The following is an 18,032-nucleotide window of genomic DNA, read 5'->3' as shown; positions in this document are numbered from 1 at the left end:
TCAGGGACTGTCTGCTCTGGAGGGGATAAAATCTGACCCAGGCAGCAGGTTTGATCTGCAGGGCCAGCTTGGTTATGCAGTCATTTTTTCAGTCATTTCAATACAAAACTTTTCCCGAGACCATCTGAAAATTCCTGGTGCAAGTCAGAGTGGCTCCAGATCCCAGCCTTGCTCTGGCTAGAACAGGGAGCGGATGGCAGGATCATGTCTTGTGCTGGTCCCTAAAGCCCCCGAGGGGTTAATGGTGCACCAGTCAGCCAAGACATGTCTGTAGAAATACGGACAGCAGAAAGAAAGGCCCCAGGCATGCCCTCAGATGGCCCTGTCTGGCGTCACAGCTGTCAGGGACAAGCCTGCAGGCTCCGTGAACATAAAACCAAAGTATAAAGGCAGCCAGAGGGCCAGTGGTCCTTGCTGGGCTCTCCGTGGCTGCATGGACAGCCCAGGGTGCGCAGGGGCAGTGGGGTGCCAGCAGCCCAGGAGGATACAGGGATGCTGCAAGGTGCCCCCCGGTGCCATCCCAGGTGTGAGGGTGGTCTGGTCCCCCTTCATCTTGAGCCAGGCTCATTTCCATCGTGAGCTGAGGCCATGGTGGGTCACCCTGACCACTCTGCCCTTTTTCTCCTCCAGTCCTCTGGAAACGTCTGGGTCACCCACGAGGAGATGGAGAACATGGCGACGTCCACCAAGACGGTGAGGCTGGGCGCCCCGCTGCCGCCGCGGCGTATCGGTTACCACGCTGAGCTCTGGGCATGCATTAACGCGCCAAACCCCAGGAGGGAAGGGGATCTTTGCTGTGTCTCATGTGTCAGCTCATGGCCAGCACATTGCACCTGTCTAGAAACCGTCTTTCAGCCTTTAATATCCCAACAATTTCTAAAGCTGGCTTAAAAACCGTCAGATGCATTTTCCTTCGTCAAGCCCCCATGGGTTGTGCTGGGTTTCTAGCATAGCTCGTCTGTCGGTTGTGAATTAGACAGAAGGGAAAGACAAAAACGAGGGTGATCTCAGACAGATGAATGAGTCTGAGTCCCATACTGGTCAGCCTGTACCCAGAGAAGTCACCGTCTAACCCCCATTGACTTTAGTGCGCCCAAATATTGTCCCCTCTGTCTGTCCCTACCACTGGCTGATAGCTTGGGGTCCCTCAGGGGGAGGTGGCCGTGCTCCCAAAACCTCTGGGCCCTTTGGAGAGAGGTATCCATGCTCCCCTCTCTGCAACTTAATGACCCCATATTCACGTCTCAGAGCAGGGGCAGCATTTTGGCTCTGTTGTGTGGATGAGGCGTTTTATTGAAGCTCATGCCCGCTGCCTGGGAAACACAGAGCTTGTAACTGGCAGGTGCCTTTTGGGGACAGCGAGCTCAGGGTTACGGCAGGGGTTGCAGCCCTTTCCCTCGCAGGTTTCGCAAGTTTGAGAGGAACTAGTTCAAGGTGACAGGGAAAAACAGCTGCAAAATGGGCAGATTGCGTTAGGCAGCCCCTCTGGGAGGTTGTGATCCATGAGCTGAAGCTTAGATTTCTCTGCATCTGTCTTTGGGTGACCCAAGAGGTGCCCATGTTACCCAGGACAGACACATGAGCCCCAGGTCTGTGCCAACTCCTGCCCAAGACCTGTAAACAAAGCCCCATCCTACATCCTCCTTGCTTGCTTGAGAGGTGGGGGGAAGTTTGGGCCCCATGGGGCCGCGTTGTCCCCAGCACCCTGCTGGCAAGGCTGAGCCCCCCAGGCCCATCTGGGTCACGCTGTGCCGAGGGTCCCCTGCACTGTCACAGCGCAGCGCCGCCGGGTACTGACTTTACCTGTCCTTTCTGTTGACATGCTGCGTGTGTCACGCTTAGGACACAGAGGAAGGCAGCTGGGCACAGGTGAGGTCCCCATTGCACTTTTTTTCGGTGGGGTGGGCATGGGAGGGAGAGACGGACACCACGGGGCACCCAGGGAATGAGCTTGGGGCATCAGTATTCAGCAAGTCCTGCTTGGAGCTGAGCCTGCACCCGGTGATAACGCCTCTGAGCCATCTCTTGGGCATGGGATGGTCCTCCTGGGACCTCCCACCAAGAAGTGCCCTTCTCTGCTTCAAGCTGTGACTTTTTTCCTGAGCCATCCTCTGTAAGACACAGTTCTGGTGTTAAAAATCCCCACCTAAGACTGACCAGCCATCCTGGGTGGGGGGCAGGTTTCAAGCTGCACAGATGTTGAGGTTTCACCTTTATTGGCCCTGAGTTCAGGATACAGAACATTTTCATGGACTGAAAAGGTAGGAGGGAAAAGTCCTGCTTGGTTCCATCTTTTCTGGTTTCGATGATTCTCAGTTGTCTTACTTTTCTTCTGGTGGATTTAATTTCCTTTCTGGACCCAGAATCAGCTTGCAGTGAAAGTGACTGGATGTTTTGCTGCCCAAAACAGACCTTTTATCATTTTGAAATCACAAAATAGAAAGTTTGGTGATTTCTAAAAATCGGTTGGGAAAGCAATAAAATATATTTCCTACCTAGTTGTTTCAGCTTTCCTGAATGTGCTTTTTCCAGAAGTCGGTCAGAAAGTCCCTTGTGCTTGCCTCGTGGCTGCTGCCCTGTCTCTTTGGGGCACATGAGCAGGACAAGGACCATGGCCAACAGGACTGTTCCCCCCAGCTCCTTCAGTCCAAACTGGGGTTCATCTCCTCTAGCCCATGTTTAGTTCTCAGGACGGTGACCCCCAGGCTGCAGCACTGACCGGTCACCGGTCACCGGTCTTCTGGGATTATCTGCAGCTCTACCAAGCCCTGGTTTCTCCCTAGTTCGTCCATTCGCTTTCACAGACACTGGCCTATGGGGACATGAACCATGAGTGGATTGGGAATGAGTGGCTGCCCAGCCTGGGCCTCCCGCAGTATCGCAGCTACTTCATGGAGTGTCTCGTCGATGCACGGATGCTGGACCACCTCACCAAGAAAGATCTCAGAGTGCACCTGAAGATGGTGGACAGCTTCCACCGGTGAGTGCCCTCCTTTGGGAGGTCCTTGGGGCGCAGCGCCTGCACGTGGAGCAGAGGATGGGGGAATTGGAGGGATTTTCCCCTGTCTAGGGCAGGCTCAGTACTGAAGGATGGCACCTGGGACAGCTAGTGTGGGCAAAATAGCTCCTTCCAGCAAAACTGGAGAGGAGCAAGCCTTCTTCTGGCTGTGGAACAAACCACAGACAAAAAAAAGGGCTCATCCCATCTGATCCCCACCCTGTGTCCGTGGAGGCTGCCAGAACCCCTCAGGCTGGAGCAGCTCCCATGGGCAGGTTGTCCCTTCCCTCCCCAGGCCCCAAGTATCATTGCTTGTATTGAGGTACTCTCAGACAGGTAGAACAGGGTAAAACTGATGGAATGAGGAATTACGATGAAAGGGAGGGATGTTCCCCAGGTTCTGGCTAAGATTTTCCCTTTGTGCTGTGTCTGTGATGACCCAGTGCTGCACCAAAGCATCCTTTGGGCACATGGAAAACAAGTGGGGAGGGGGGTTCCTCTGCAGGGTCCCTCCAAGGTGCCTGCCCCCGTGATGCTGAGCCCTCCTGAAGGTTGAGTGGTCTCTCGTGTCCTTGCAGCACCAGCCTGCAGTACGGCATCATGTGCCTGAAGAGGCTCAACTACGACCGCAAAGAGCTCGAGAGGAGGCGAGAAGAGACCCAGCATGAAATCAAAGGTCAGCAGCCACGTACACCACCCAGCTCTGGGAAGGCTGGTGGGAAACCTCCAGAGATGCCCAGCAATGGTCCCTCTCCTGTATTCTTATCACAGCACTTGCCAAGGGAAAATCGGTATTTCTGAGCAACACCCATGCCCGTAGGGCTGTTCTCCGTGGGGAACTTCCTTGCAGTATTCCCCAACAGGTTGCTCCAAGTACCTTTGAGCAGCTCACCTTGGTCAGGCATGAGGAAAAAGGAAGGTTGTCAAGACAGGAAAGATCTAGCCCGAGCTTCGGATCAACTTCTGCCCCTTTCAGATGCTCAGGACACTCCCCAGCTTGCTCAGCCTTCCCTTCTCCTTTGGCTGTCCTGAGATTTCCCGTGCATCTGGCTGCTGCTTAGATTACAACTCATTATTGATAATGCCCCTAATTAAACCAGCAACCCTGGGTTCTTAGGATTAATTTTCACAGTTGCTTTCTGCTTGTTATTTCAACTTTCAGTTTGATAAATTGAGGCGAGCTGTTGCTGGCACTTGGGTGCGTGGTGTTGCTGCTGGCCCAGGAAGAATCATCCCGGGATCAGCCTGGGGCTGTGAGGCAGGGTTCCAGGACATCGTCAGGTCCCCACACAACCATGAGCACGGTCTGAGCTGCCCTGAGACCTGTCCTTGCTCTTCTGCAGACGTGCTGGTGTGGACCAACGACCAGGTCATCCACTGGATCCAGTCCATCGGGCTTCGCGAGTACGCGAACAACCTCGTTGAGAGCGGGGTGCACGGGGCGCTCCTGGCCCTCGACGAAAACTTCGACCACAACAGCCTGGCACTCGTCTTGCAAATCCCCACACAGAACACGCAGGTAGGGGCAGCATCCCTGGGGTGTTTTGGGGGCGGGTGGTGGGCACGGGACATGGCTGTGGTGTGACTCCAGCAGTGCCACCAACCCTGCTGTGCTCTGAGCAGAGCACTCAGGTGGTGCACGGGCTTTTTCTCTGTCATCCCTAGGGTTTCCTGGGTTGGGGAGTTGTGCTGGGAACTGCTCCCATCGATGGGGAGTGTTCATTTGATGTTATTTTCAGGCTCGACAAGTGCTGGAGAGGGAGTTCAACAATCTGCTTGCATTGGGCACAGATCGAAGGCTGGATGATGTGAGTACCAAACCGCCCAGGCCTGAATCGTGCTGGGTGCCTGTTCTTGTTCAAGAAACAGGATTGACAGGACCTCTGCTCTCTCCTGCCTTGTCCTGGGGAGTCAAGCAGTGCATCATAGACTCTAGAGCAATTGCAGGAGCAGTGGAATAATTTAAAACTAAATTAATTTAAAACTTAAAACTGGTTGTGGAGGCGGATGAGGTAGGGTCTTGTGCATCTTTTCTAGTGCTCGGTGGGCTGAATTTGAAGAGGACCCAACTGGCTTTCCTTGCCAGCTGCTTTAATATTGCCTTATAGAGGCACAGACATCCTGTGCATGACACATCTGTGGCTGGTAAAGCTGGTGGGTTGGAGGTGCCCCATGATGCAGACAGAAAGCTGTTCGCATTGAGTCACCGAAGGTGGGAATTCATCTAGATCTGTCCTACATCCAGCTTCCTTGCATGAAGTGTGATAGCAGACCTGGTCAGGACTCTCTTTAGAGCATGAAAACAAGCAGGCACTTCCAGATGCCATCATCTGTGTAAGGTTAGATGCTTCTCTTTGGGTCCTTGCTGGGGCTCCCATGTTGGTGTATCCAGGGCATCTTTGCAGGCAGGGTGAAGAGAAGAGAGAGGCAGGCTGGCTCCTATGTCCTTAGCCCAATTTGATCAGACACTTCTGCACAGTTTGGGATGGCCTTGGCATACTGGCACGCGCTCAGTTAGGCGAAAGCAGTGCCAGGATCTCACGAGGGCTGAAGGTCCAGGCTGCTGGGCTCAAACTCGCTCTTCCTTCCTAGGGGGATGACAAAACCTTCCGGCGAACCCCGTCCTGGCGAAAGCGCTTCCGCCCACGAGATGTTCACAGCATCAACATGCTCAGTGGCTCGGCCGAGACGCTGCCCGCCGGCTTCCGTGTCACCAGCCTGGTGCCCCTGCCACCCCCATCCGCCCCTGCCAAGAAGATGCCCCCAGAAGGTCGGTCACCCCCTTCCCCTCGGGTCCCCTTCCACCACGGGGAACCTCACAGCACGTGTGGGGATGGCGTGTGGGGATGACGTGCTGTTGGGAGAGGAGAGGGAGAGAGGTCTGCCGGTTGCCTGCAATGCTGAATTCAGCCAGCAGAGCTGTTGTCTGCTGTAAATGGTACTCCTGGGGGGTTATTTCAGACCCTTCTCTGCTGTGAGGTTTCTTTGTTTTGAACTGCGAGAACTAGGGCGAGGGCTGGATGGGGGCCGTGGTGGCTATGGCATGAAATGGGGATGTGTCACCCACCGTGGCTGTGGCACCTGGCTCAGAGCCTGCTGGGGGGCTCTGGAGGGAAGCAGCGGCCTGACCTGAGCCAGTCTTGTCCATCCTGCCTTTTGGAAGCCATCCCCAAAGGGACTGAAATAACCAGACCAACTCAGTCCAAGCGCTGCTGAGCAGCGACGGGCTGGCAGGGACTTGCTTTGACACCCTTGCTGCCCCTGCTGCCGGCTGTCATGTGGGTTTTAACGGAGCGCATGTCCCAGGCTCTGCCCCAGCACCATACAACTCCCTTCTACAAGTTGTCTCGGTCCCTTCAGAAGCTGTAGGGAGGCACAAGCTCTGGCTAAGTCACCCCGGTTTGTCCCCTGGACCAGGTACCCCTGTGCCACTGTCCCAAACCACCTGAGATGCAGAGGCAGCTTCAGCAGGCTCAGCAATGAACGTGTGAATGAGAATTACACATTGTGCTTCACATTCCAGCTCCAAGTCCAAGGCTCAGTTCTCCTCCTGTTTCCAGATTTGCTCAAATTTCACAGCTTTCTACTAGTGGTTTAGGTCTTTTCTGTATTTTCCATGCCATCCCTAAAAGATGCAATTCTCAGCTGGCCAAGGACAATAAAACCTGGGGCAAAATCCCAATGACCGACAGCCCCCAGATACAGACAGCAGGGTGCTCGCTGCCCAAGAGTAAGGAAGGATGGCAAGTGGTAACTTTCCAAATACCCTAGAGCCTTGGGTGAAGGCCAAACATACCTCTTCCTTTGACTCATGTAGCTTTAGTGCACAGATGCTGCCTAATAAACGTGTTGGTGGGAAGCCGAGGGCTAATTGGGGCAGTCACTAATTTCATGCTGCGCTCTTTGATTTGCTTCCAGTTGGTGCCTCTGGGTCGCCACGGCTGGAGACCTCCACGGTCCGGACGTACTCCTGCTGAGGGTCAGCGTGACGGGAACCAGCCCGGCCCTGGGTACGTGCGAGGAGGACTGAGGCCTCTGAGCTGGGTGGGGGCCAAGAGGGGAGCAGGAGGACCCGGTGTCCCCCACTGGTGTCACCCGGGCAGGGTGTCTGCTGTCACCAAGGTCTGCCTCGCTGTGGGGGTGTATGGAGACCTCAGCGGTGGGGGAACAGCCTGCTGCTACCTGAGGCTCACAGGACCCTGAGATGATGCAGAGGAGATGCTCAGCATCCTCAGCACATACCAGTTGTCCAGTCCCTGGGGTCCCCAGGATGCCACCCTAGATGTGGGGTCCCAGTGGGGTGAGGGAAGGAGAGTCTCCAGGGACCCTGCTGTGCCCCAGGGCACAGAGCTCCATGCCAGAAGCTTGCACCACCGACTGGCTGGGTTTGTCTGCTTGTTGGTCCCCAGACAGAGGTGCACCACTGTCCTCATGGTGCCTTTCCCACTTTGTTTCTCAGCACATCCCCACTATCCGTTCAGCCACGTGCTGGCTGCGTTTCAGGACAAGGCCAGAGCCCAGCCTGCGCCTGTTCCTCGGCCCAGACCAACAGATGCCGCAGTGCTCCTGCCATGGACCGAAAAGGATGCTCTCCTTTCTGCTTGTGCACCCTGCTGCTTCCCCCGGCTCCCCGTGCCTCCCACCCGTGGCTTTTCTGCCCACCCCACACTGCACCAGCCAGGCTAGAGGTGCACTCGCCGGGTGCCAGCTCCATCGCTGGTGGAAGTGTGGTGCAACCCATCAGAGATGCGGAGACGCCCGGAAAGCGGGCTGCGACATTTGGAAACGTTTCTCCTGCCTGGTTCACATTGCCAATATGCCACAGGCTGCTGCACCGGCACACCGGAGCTCCTCCAGGCATCAAGGACACCGCTGCCCGCAGGACTCGAAGCCAGGGAGGATTCAGGCTCGTCTTTGTGCGAAAATCCTGACACTGGGGTGAATGGGCAAGGAGCTGCCCCTGGGACAGGACACGGGGGCTGAGGCCAGTGCCAGGGTGGGCGCTGCGCAGGATGGGGCAGGGACCGGCTGCCGTGGGGGCGAGGAGCGGGCAGTCGGGGCATTTCGGGGTGCTCACACGGCAGCTCTGCCAAGGGCTGCGTGGGGAAGGGCTGGACCGCCCCATCCGGCTCGCTGCCAGCCAGGACGGTGCCAGGACCGTCCTTGGGGACCGGGGAGACGCGACGGGGGCACCCGGCACCCCAGGACGTGCCCATCCCTTCCCTTCTAGGTGCAGAGGAGATGCTCTCCCCTCCTGCCCCCAGGCTACGGGCAGGGATCGATCCAGGAGGCTCTCAGCTCTTCCCATTTCTCCCCCGTAGGGTAGGATCTCTTCGTCTCCTCATGCCACGTTTGCCTTGTGTGGCCCCTATTTCTGATGTGATATTTATTGATGGCTGGAATGACCTATACTTATCATGTGCTGTCTGGAAGTGCAATATCTGAGAGGCTATACAGTCACGATGTCTTTTCGGTGTATTATTTGCCTAATACAGTATTAAATATTTTTTTAATTTGAAGAGTCGGTGAGCCCTTTATATCGATGCCCCCTTTCTTTCGTCATATTATTGGTACTGCATGGACTCCAAACCCTGAAGTGGGTCAGGAAAGGATGTATGTGTGTTCCAATAAACAGGATTTTAAAGCAGTGCTGGCTCGAGCCTTCTTTCTAGAGACCAAATTAAAAATATAATTAATCTTTGGAGCCCAGAGTTAGCGTTGCCTGCTCCCCTGAGTGCTTTTGAGTTACAGGACTGAGTCCCAGTTGTAAGCCAGCGGACTCACTGGTCTCTACAGGGCTGATTCGAAGTGTGGGACACCCAGTTCCCATCACTGAAGTCCAAACGGTGCCCTAGGATTTTCTCATATGGAGAACCCCCTAACCTGGGGGGTTTGGAGAGTTTTGCACAACATGAAACAGCAGTAAAGGAGGCCCTGAGCAGTTCAAACAAGAATGCCTTTATTAAAAAAAAAAAAAATCCAAATAAGTTAGCAAAAATAATAATTAAAAAAAAAAACAACAAACAAATGGCAACTCCACACAGCGTTCAGTAGAAAAGCCGGCGAGGGCAGCCCGCGAGGTGCCAGCCGGAAAGAGACGTTGGTCAAAGAGCATCTTGGAAAAAAATGAGCAAGCGACCCCAGCACACGCAGCGGCCCCCGAGGAACGAATGCCCCCGGCCGGGGGGACGAAGCCGTGCCCGACGCTGGTCATGGGGACCGGGGGCTGCTGCCAGCAGGGAGCTGCGGCGCTGCCGCAACCCCACCTCTCCCCCTTTTCTTTTTCCAGCTGGCGGGAGCTTTTGGCGAAGAGTTGGGAAAGGAATCGAGTGGTTTCAGCGGTGTAGTCCACGGCGCCGGAGGGATAAATACAATTTCCAGTGGCTGGACCCTTCCAGCATCTCATTCCCGCCCCGTTACCAGCTCGGAGAGCCGCCGGGGTTTGTGCCGGCTCAGTTTTGAACCCGCTCCTCCTGGAACGTCACGGCCACGTCCTCTACGGCGATGCTCTCCACGATGGAGGAGAGCGAGTGGAGGTTGCGGTCCTCCGCCGCGTCGTCAGGCAGGAGGTGATCTGTGAAAAGCAGGGGTGACGTCTGCTGGGGATGGCACAGGGACGGGGACAGGGACAGGGACGGGGACAGGGACGGCTCCTGCTTCGTGTGCAGGGGACCCCGTGCCTCCCCACGTGGCCGCAGTGATTCAGGGACCTGCACCCAGCTCCCACCCTGAGGGCTGAGACCTTCCCCTGGAGATGGCAACGGAGAGTGAAACTTTTGGAAATTTTTTGGTTTTATTCCCGGTTGGAAAATGAGATTTAAGTTTTCATCTTCTGGGGGAAAAAAATAAATAATATAATAAAAGAAAAAGAAAAAGAAAACGTGGATTTGGAAGGGGTTAACTGCAAAACGGAAAATAAACCAGCAGCTGCACTGGGACATGGGGAGGGCGAAGTAGTGCAGGGCGGCGATGGGCAGCCAAGCCGCGGGACGGCAACAGAAAAAAATCCCTCATGGGGTCTGGGGCGCCGAACTGCTGCCGTCCAGTTCCTCGGCTCATGGGGAGCCAACGTCCCTGGGGGATCAGGCAATGGGAGAAGCCTGAGTGTGCTCAGCACTGAGCCAAGGCGGCGCTGGAGGATTTATGAGCCTCAGTGGGGCTCATCCCTCCCGGACAGCAGAAGTCTGCGGGGTGGGGAGAAGACAAGGCTCCTTTTGTCCTCCACCCCGAGCATCCCCCAGGGGAAGCTTTGGCTCGGTGACGTCCCAGGGCTGTGGTGTCCCCCCCCGGCAAGGCTGCGGGATGCAGGGACGAGGCAGGGAGGACCTTACCCGCAGGGTTGGTGCCGAACTCCAGCTGGGTGCTCCACTCGGGGCTGCAGGACGAGCTGCCGGACCCGCACTCGCTGGCCGCCTGCAAGGAGCCGAGATGCCGGCCGTGGGTCTCGCCTCCAGCCCGGCCAAACCCCACCGGCTGCCCCCCGAAACACCCCGGGGTGCCCCCATCACAGCAGCACAACGCCCCTGTAGGATGATGGGCACGGCCCTCCTCACCCTGCCTGAAAAGCAGACAGTGACATTTGGGGTCCCTGGGGACCCATCAGTGCCAGATGCACCATTAAGCACCGTAAGGGCTGAAAAAAAAAGGGGCTCTGGACCAGTGGCCATCCTCAGTACAGGTTAAAAAAGTGTCTCTTTACCTGATAACTATGAGAAAGGTGCTAGAAGCAGATGAACATCCTTGGGCAAAACAGCTTTTTGCTGAAAATCATCTAATCAAGTTAAATAAAAGATGTCGCATGGGCTGGGCACCCTCAGGCTGTCCCAAGGGGCTTTCTGGGGACCATCTTTTTTTGCAGTTTGATTTGTGGACTTGGGGCTGAAAAGATTTCACAGAAAAGAGCTGACAGCCTGAAAAATGAGAGCGTTACTCAGCAAAGCTCAGAAGTAATTTTTTGTGTGTGTGTGTGTGTCTTCATCTTTCGGTCTAGAAGCGGATGCCGGCCTGGGTTAAACTCGAAATGGGGTTTGTGGGAGCAACCCGCAGGACCCATCCGCTGTTCGTAGCAGCTCAGAAATTGAATTTGGCTCTGGGAGGTGGTCATACTCCGGCTGTGGGTGGGGGGCGCAGTGGGGGGGCTTCACCTTGCCAGGGCCAGCCCATGGGCACCCAGCACCACGGAGCTGAACCTCCAAACCTTGCTGGTGAACCCCCAAACCTTGGGTCCCAGCTTGGTCTTGGCTGCCGACGCAGCTAGTTCGTTAGCGGTTTGATTTATTTCCCACTAAAAAAATGGAAATTCTTAAGGATAAGATTTTTCTTTTTGCCCAGAATCCTGCATTTTGTGTTCGATATGTTCCCCCCTGCCCCTGCCTGGGAGAGCAGCCCGCAGGGAGCAGCGGCGACGCGGGCACGGGTCCTGCTTTGGGCCCTTCCATCAGCAGGGGCGCGGGGGCAGATGACAAATCCAGCTGAATTAAACCCAAGCGGGCACGGTGGCTTTGCGCTGGGAAGCCCCAGGGGTGTTTTGGCACAGAGCCTCGGGCTGCCGTTAGCCCTTTGTGCAGCTCTTGGGGTACCACGCGGGGCTGCCCCGGCACCCCTTGGTCTGGAAGCGGGTGGCTCTGCAAAGGCCACTTCTCGGTGCCTGCTGCAGAGTCCCTCTCTGTCTGTACCTATGTCCATCTGTATCCGTCTGTAGATTTAGATAGCTATGTAACTGTAATACCTGTGTAATCTAGATATCTATATAATGTATATAATCCATATCCACATGTGTCAGCTGTGGCTGCCTCTTCTGTGTCTCTGCCTACCACTTCTAACCACGCCACCTCCCTCTGTACCAGCCATACCTACACCGATGTCTGTAGCTTGGCACTTCCATGCACAAAGCCTCAGCAGCGGGGAAGTATGTGTGTGTGGGGGGGGGGGGGCATACTTTTATTTTATTTTATTATTTTATTTTATTTTATTTTATTTTATTTTATTTTATTTTATTTTATTTTATTTTATTTTATTTTATTTTATTTTATTTTATTTTATTTTATTTTATTTTATTTATTTTATTTATTTTTATTTTATTTTTATTTTTTTTACTTTATTTTACTTTATTATTTAATTTTATTTTATTTTATTTCATTTTATTTTATTTACTTTATTTTATTTTATTTTATTTTATATTTTATTTTATGTTACTTTATTTTATTTTAATTTAATTTAATGTTCCTTTATTTTATTTTATTTTATTTTAATTTTATGTTACCGTACTTTACATTTCTTTGTTATTCATGCCTTTAGGCTCCCTCCCAAGCACCCACACCACGCTCAGCGCAATGCCCAGCTCCAGCCCACGCTACGCCCGCTCCTACAGCCACAGCCCCCTCCCTACAAAGGGAGCTCTCAGCCCCTTTGCCCAGCGACCTGAGCCACCCTGCGCTCACTAACCCGCAGCAGCAGCACCTGCCTCGCACCGGGTCCCGATCCTGCCCTCCCAGCACCCCGCAGCCCCCCCGTCACCGAGCACCCCCCCGCCACCAGCCCCGTCCCAGGGAGGGGGTCGCGGCACTCACGGTGGGCTGGGGGCCGGCGGGGCGGTAGCGCAGGTCCCTCTGCTCCCGCTCCTGCTGGTTGAGGGTGCTGAGCAGGCTCTGCAGGCGCTCGATGTACTGGATGGCGCTGCGCAGGATCTCCACCTTGGGCAGCCGCTGGTTGGGGTTGAGCAGGGTGCTGCGCTTCAGCGCCTCGAAGGCTTCGTTCACCTTCTTCAGGCGGCGCTTCTCCCGCAGCGTGGCCGCCCGCCGCCGGTCGATGGAGACCGTCTTGCGCTTGCAGATCTTGCAAGCCCAGGGCAGGCATTGCCCGGGGCAGTGCTCGGCCAGGGCCGAGTCCTTCTCCTCCAAAGCCACCCTGCTTTCGGGGCACAGGGCCACCTCGGGCCGCTCGGGGAACGCCGCCGGCTCATAGCCCTGCAGGCGGGAGCCCAAGAAGTTTTCCCCGTCGTAAAACCTCTGGTCCGGGAAAAAGTAAGGGTTGGTCTCGAAGAGCTCCATGGGGGGGGACGTGCGTGCGGCTCGGGGACGGCTGCTCCGTCTCCCCACGCCAACTGCTTGGTGCCATTTAAACCCCGGCGCTGGCATTAAATCACGGAGATAAATATAGCGAACCTAAAAAGGAAACCTGAGCCCACCCTAAGCTGCTTCCTCGCATCAAAACTTGTCCGTCTGCGGTCGTGCGCTCGCCCTCCCCGCGGGGATTGCGCTGCCCAGGGGGGGAGCTGGCACGGCGGGAGGGCGGCTCGGCAAACGGGGGCTTTGTTTGCGCCCGCGGGTGGCACCGGGGCCGGTGGGTGGCTGCCAGCTCCGTCCCGCATTCCGGTGTCATCTGGTCCCTTCAGTTACGGGGTGGTCGGGGTGGGGGCAGCCACGTGGCCGGCACCCACACCCCTTCGTGGCACCCCGGGTCTGCGCCATCCCCGCGGGCAGAGCCCAGCTCCGCTCAGCTTCTCCCCGTCGCTGCCCCGTGCCCCCCGCGTTTCCCACGGCCGCATCCTGCCGGGGTGCAAAGGCCTGGTCCCGCTTCTGCTGAAGCCGTGGGGAAGCGGAGGAATCCAGTCCAGAGAGGGGTGGTTCTCACCTTCCCAGTGGGGAAACTGAGGCACGGTGATGGGCTTTCTGTGAGCAACAGCGGGGTGCTGGGGTTTTAACCCTTCCCCGGCCCTCCCAGGACACCAGCAGCATCTACCCAGCTTTGTCTTTAATCCAGAGGGTGTTTTTTTTTTCCACTGGGAACGTCAGAAACCATCTCCCACCTCCTCCTATTCCTGCTCCGGGCCAGATTCCAGCCGAGGGATCGGTCAGTGGAAAGAATGTCAGCCAAGAGCGGGGCCGACCCTGCTGGGATTTTCCTTCCCCAAATCCCCCTCCCTGGGGAGGCGCATTCCCTGCGCCCACCCACGGGCACCCTGGCTGACTTTGGGTTCATTTCTAGCCATTTTGGGGCCCACCATGGTGCTCTGCTCCCAAGGGACATCCGTTTGCCAGCAGGGGCAGTGATTTCTTCACGGCCAGGAGCCCTGAAACGTCCCCTAGCTCTGCTGCCAGCTCTCTTGGGCTCGCAACACTGGGAAATCGCTGTCCCCACATTTTTACCACCTAGAAAATACCTGCAGTTCTGCAGTTATAACAGCAGGGACTGCAGCCATGGGTCCAGCACAGACCCTGAGCATCCTGGGCTCAGCCAAAACCCTTAAATACTCGAGAAGGAAAGAAATCAGGTCGCAGGGTTGGTCCCCGTATTAGGCAAAATTATTTAAATGGTTATAAAGGGGCAGGATTCATCCCCGAGAGCCTGGAGAGTGTCTGGCACAAAGCTGTTAGGAGGGGAGAACCCAAGCCAGGCTGAGGAGCAGAGTGGCTCGCTCGTGGGGACCTGTGCTGGGGGCACTCGCTGGTGGGCACAACCCTGGTGAGCTCCCGGGTGAGGGACACTACAGGAACCAGCCCGACTCTACCACGCGGATGGGTTTTTTTTTAATTGCCAAAGTGTGTTTGGAGGATGAGGACAGCAGCGGTGACACAGCCAGCCCCGCTGGGCACGTGGCAGGGCCGTGCAGCAGAGCGGCCAAGCATTTAGCACTTCATAAAACAGGGGCAGCAGCGCTGCAGCCGGCGCAGGGGCTTTCCCAGCCAGGAGGGAAGCAGGGAGAGACGGGGGATGAGGCAGCCCCCACGGGCCACCAGGGTCACCGAAACCCCACAGCAGGCGAGCCAGGAGGCAGCCTGGGGGCACCCGACCCTGGAGAGGGGGACAAACGATGGTGCCACCTGCGATGGGCACGGGGGAAGAGGCATCGGGCGGGGGTGCCAGCCTGAGCACCCACATTCACTCCAGCTCTTTAAGGGCCCCCATCCAGGCTGTCACCGATACGGGGACCTGCCCACGGTGCTGTCCTCCATCCCAGGTGCTCTTCGGATGCTCTTTGCCCAGGGTCCCCGTAGTCCTGGGCACAGTGTGGGGACACAGCGCAGTCTCAAAGCAGGCTCACGCACCCCCACGGCTGGGCACACAGCCACCAGCCCTTCCCCAGCCCCACAAAGGGCCCCGGGGGCTCCCATCGCAGCCCCCGGCACCCTGCGTACGGCCCTGAAGCTGGGCAGTTTTTCCCCATAGGTGCCCAACGGCGGCTGCAGGCTGCGCCCCGGGTAATTCGGAGCCGTCGGGGGCTTAGGGCTCTGCTGCCGGCTGTCAGGTTAGCCCGTGATGGATGGCGGCGGCTGGGACGCACACAAAGGCGAGGCTGTGTGCGCGCCGGGCAGAACGTGCTGCGATCCGTCACGGGGTGACCTTCCCCGGCTGGCAGAGGAGGGGGCCCCCGGCCTCGTGGGGACGGCTCACCCCGTCACCGCAGCCACGGGGCTCGGGCTAAAAATACCGCCCCATTGAGAAAATCTCCGTGAGCAGGGCTCGTCTTCGCCGCTTCCCAAGCCGGGGAGAGGTGCCTGGGGGGCTGTTTTGCTCTCCCACCGCGGCCGAAGGTCCCGGTGTGCTGTGTTTTTGTTGAAGCCCGTAAGCACGGCACGGCTCGGTGCGCAGTCCCCGCGCTGGTGGTGGGGTCGGCACCGGTGGGCTCCTTCCATAGGAAAAGGGAGGAAAGTTCGCTTGTTTTAGGGGATGTCCCAGTTGAAGGCAGAACCTACCCCACTGGGTGAAGGCACTGGTGGGGAAAAGAGGCAGAGGGCAGCAGAGCAGAGACCACCCCGCTGTGCTGGGAGGAGACCTGCCCCGCAAAGGGCTCTCACCGAAAGGCCACCTCCAGCGGGACCGACCTCCCCACCGCCCCCCGGCACCCCGCTGCCCCGCATCCCCTCTTGCTTTCCAGGCTTGCCGACATCCCTTCCTGCGGCCGTGACAAGTCGTAACATATTTGGGAGCAGCTGCAGGCGGCGGGGAGATGCTTGGCTCGCTCCCCGCTCCCGGCCGAGGAATGCGGAGCAGACCTCTCCTCCGACACCCGGGATTTCCGACGTGCCTGCTCGCCGGAGATTTGGGATGGCGACAGCTGCTTGGCCGGGATGGGGCTGCGGCACTGCCTGCCCCGTTGGCCCCATCCCCGAGAGCTGGTGGCTTTGCAGAGCCGTGTCTCGGCCTGCTGGGGATTTGGGACTGGTCCTATTCGGCCCACGGGGACGGCGTCCTGCTGCCTGTCCCCAGCTGGGATGGGAGCAGCGGTGGCAGGACCTCCCTCACCCCGAGGTGTCAGCTCACCCAGCTTGGGCTCACCGATGTGCTGGGAGGTGGTGGGATGGGGCTGCTCGTGCCCCCATGGTGCTCAGCATCCTTGCCTCCCCTCCCCTGCCAGCCCTGCAGGCTCTGTGCCTCAGTTTCCCCATCAGAAAATCAGATATTGATATCTCTGGAAGTATAAGGCCCATGCCTCCACCCCCCTGCCTGTAGGATCCCAGTCCAGGGACCCCGCTGGGTGCCCTCATCCACCAGTCCACTCCCTGGGCGATGCTCTGCCCCGCTGCCAGCACCAAACCTCCTGCATTTCTGCCACCCCCACGCCCCTCCCTTGCTCTGTGGCCCCACAGCCTGGACGTGGCCCTTTCCATTCCCAGCCCCCAGCCCCAAACTGCAGCAGGATGGGGCCCCCCCAGTAGATCCCTGACCAGGGAACCCCACTGCAGGTTCTTACAGGACCCCCTCCCTATCCAAGGAGCATCTCCAGCGCGTGAGAGGCAGCTCCTCCAGGGTCCGGGGCACTCGGGTTGTCAACAACGGGGCTGGTTTTGTGGGGCGGGGGCTCTGGCTCGGCGAGCAGGAGGACAGGTGGGGGTTTGGAGGAAGCCCCATGAATGCGAGGGATTCAGCAGGGACATATGGTGGCTACCCGACCCCCCAGCAGGGACAGCTGTCTGGGACAGGGGATGGCGCACGGCCCGGGGACGGGCGCTGGGGACAGCAGTGTCCCTTGGCAGGGGACAACCCCTGGTGGGGGGCATGGGGGGGGGGGCTGTCCCGTGGCGGGGTGACCATCGGGTTGTCCCCATCCTGGGCACGTTCCCAGAGTGGCACGAGTGGCCCCAATGGCCCTGGGGGCTGATGCTGTGGGGTTGGGGTCTGGTGAGCAGGGGGAGAAAGGGATCGGCACCGCGGGGATTTAGGGACATGTCTCACCGCTGCGTTTTCCTGCCCCAGCTCCGCGGGACACCAAATCTCAGCACAAAAAGGGGTCACCCCCCCACCACGGGGACAACTCAGAGAGCTTGGGGGGAGGGAGGGCAGCGGGAATTTCCTCATTTTGGGATATGGTGGAAAGGGAGTGGGATTGGTGCCCCCCCCCGTGACATGGCAGCGGCGATGCCCTCACCCTGCAAACTCCCATCCTGGGGAGGCTCCCTCCTGTCTAATCCCAGGCTGGCCCCCCCGGGGCTGGTTTTCCCCCTTCCTGGGGGGGGGGCCGTGCCTCCGACACCCCCGGACCCTCTCTTGCGTGCTCAGCTGTCGGTGTCAGGCCCGGTCAAGCTGCTGTTGGGGGGGGGGGCTGTGGGTTTTGCTTTAGAAATGGGGTAATTTATCCGGGGGGGGTCCCCGCATCCCTGCAGGGCGGGGGGCGAGCTCCTTCCAGTACGTCTAAAACACAAAGCAAAGCCAACTCCCGGCTCCCTGTGGGCAAAAACGCCTTATTTCGTGCAGATTTGGTGAGCCCGGACTGCTGTAGACCGACGGGAGAGGGCACCAGAAGCCGGGTTATCCGCACACCGCAGCGGAGGCAGAGAGCAGCTGGACCCCTCTGAATCCCCTTTTTTTAAAGGAAAGACCCCCCCCCCCCACTTCCCTCCCCAGGACCCGGGGTGCAAACCCCTCGTACCCGTGCTGAGAGGGGGAACCGGGACCTGGAAGTCCCTGGGGCGAAGCCCTGGGGTCCGGCACCGGCACCCGCCGTGGATGAGCCCAGCTATTCATTTCCCACCCCCCAGGGAGAAAAATCCCGACGTTTGTTTTTTCCCGCGGCGTAATGACCCCAGCAGGTGCT

General features: G+C 57.7%; 2 protein-coding genes across 8 annotated transcripts in view; one reads left to right on the top strand and one right to left on the bottom strand.

Moving 5' to 3' along the window:
• Positions 1-8,644, top strand: part of PPFIA4 (PTPRF interacting protein alpha 4) — a 54,119-nt gene extending 45,475 nt beyond the window's left edge. For 4 of the 6 annotated variants that reach the window (XM_080569651.1, XM_080569649.1, XM_080569647.1 and 1 more), the window contains 9 exons: positions 631-693; positions 1,843-1,869; positions 2,805-2,980; positions 3,577-3,674; positions 4,342-4,517; positions 4,738-4,806; positions 5,591-5,768; positions 6,917-7,008; positions 7,458-8,644. In XM_080569651.1, coding sequence (XP_080425777.1) covers positions 631-693; positions 1,843-1,869; positions 2,805-2,980; positions 3,577-3,674; positions 4,342-4,517; positions 4,738-4,806; positions 5,591-5,768; positions 6,917-6,975 — 846 coding nt within the window. In that variant the 3' untranslated portion in view covers positions 6,976-7,008; positions 7,458-8,644. The remainder of the gene's footprint in view (positions 1-630; positions 694-1,842; positions 1,870-2,804; positions 2,981-3,576; positions 3,675-4,341; positions 4,518-4,737; positions 4,807-5,590; positions 5,769-6,916; positions 7,009-7,457) is intronic. The other 2 variants (XM_080569652.1, XM_080569648.1) reach the window with 1 other exon arrangement.
• A 133-nt stretch (positions 8,645-8,777) lies between these two features.
• Positions 8,778-13,980, bottom strand: MYOG (myogenin). Of its 2 annotated transcripts, XM_080569661.1 has the most exons (3): positions 12,568-13,980; positions 10,330-10,411; positions 8,778-9,572 (listed from the first exon to the last, which is right to left on the bottom strand). In XM_080569661.1, the coding sequence occupies exons 1-3, from the start codon at positions 13,132-13,134 to the stop codon at positions 9,451-9,453; spliced, it is 771 nt and encodes a 256-aa protein (XP_080425787.1). In that variant the 5' UTR covers positions 13,135-13,980; the 3' UTR covers positions 8,778-9,450. The 2 variants fall into 2 exon arrangements, with proteins under 2 accessions (XP_080425787.1, XP_080425786.1); XM_080569660.1 differs by lacking the exon at positions 8,778-9,572 and having other exon boundaries at positions 9,642-10,411.
• Between the last annotated feature and the right edge of the window lie 4,052 nt (positions 13,981-18,032).

This window comes from Anser brachyrhynchus (assembly GCF_964034855.1).
Source record: "Anser brachyrhynchus genome assembly, chromosome: 27".
Classification (NCBI taxonomy): domain Eukaryota; kingdom Metazoa; phylum Chordata; class Aves; order Anseriformes; family Anatidae; genus Anser; species Anser brachyrhynchus.
This window is presented reverse-complemented; position numbering and strand designations above follow the sequence as displayed.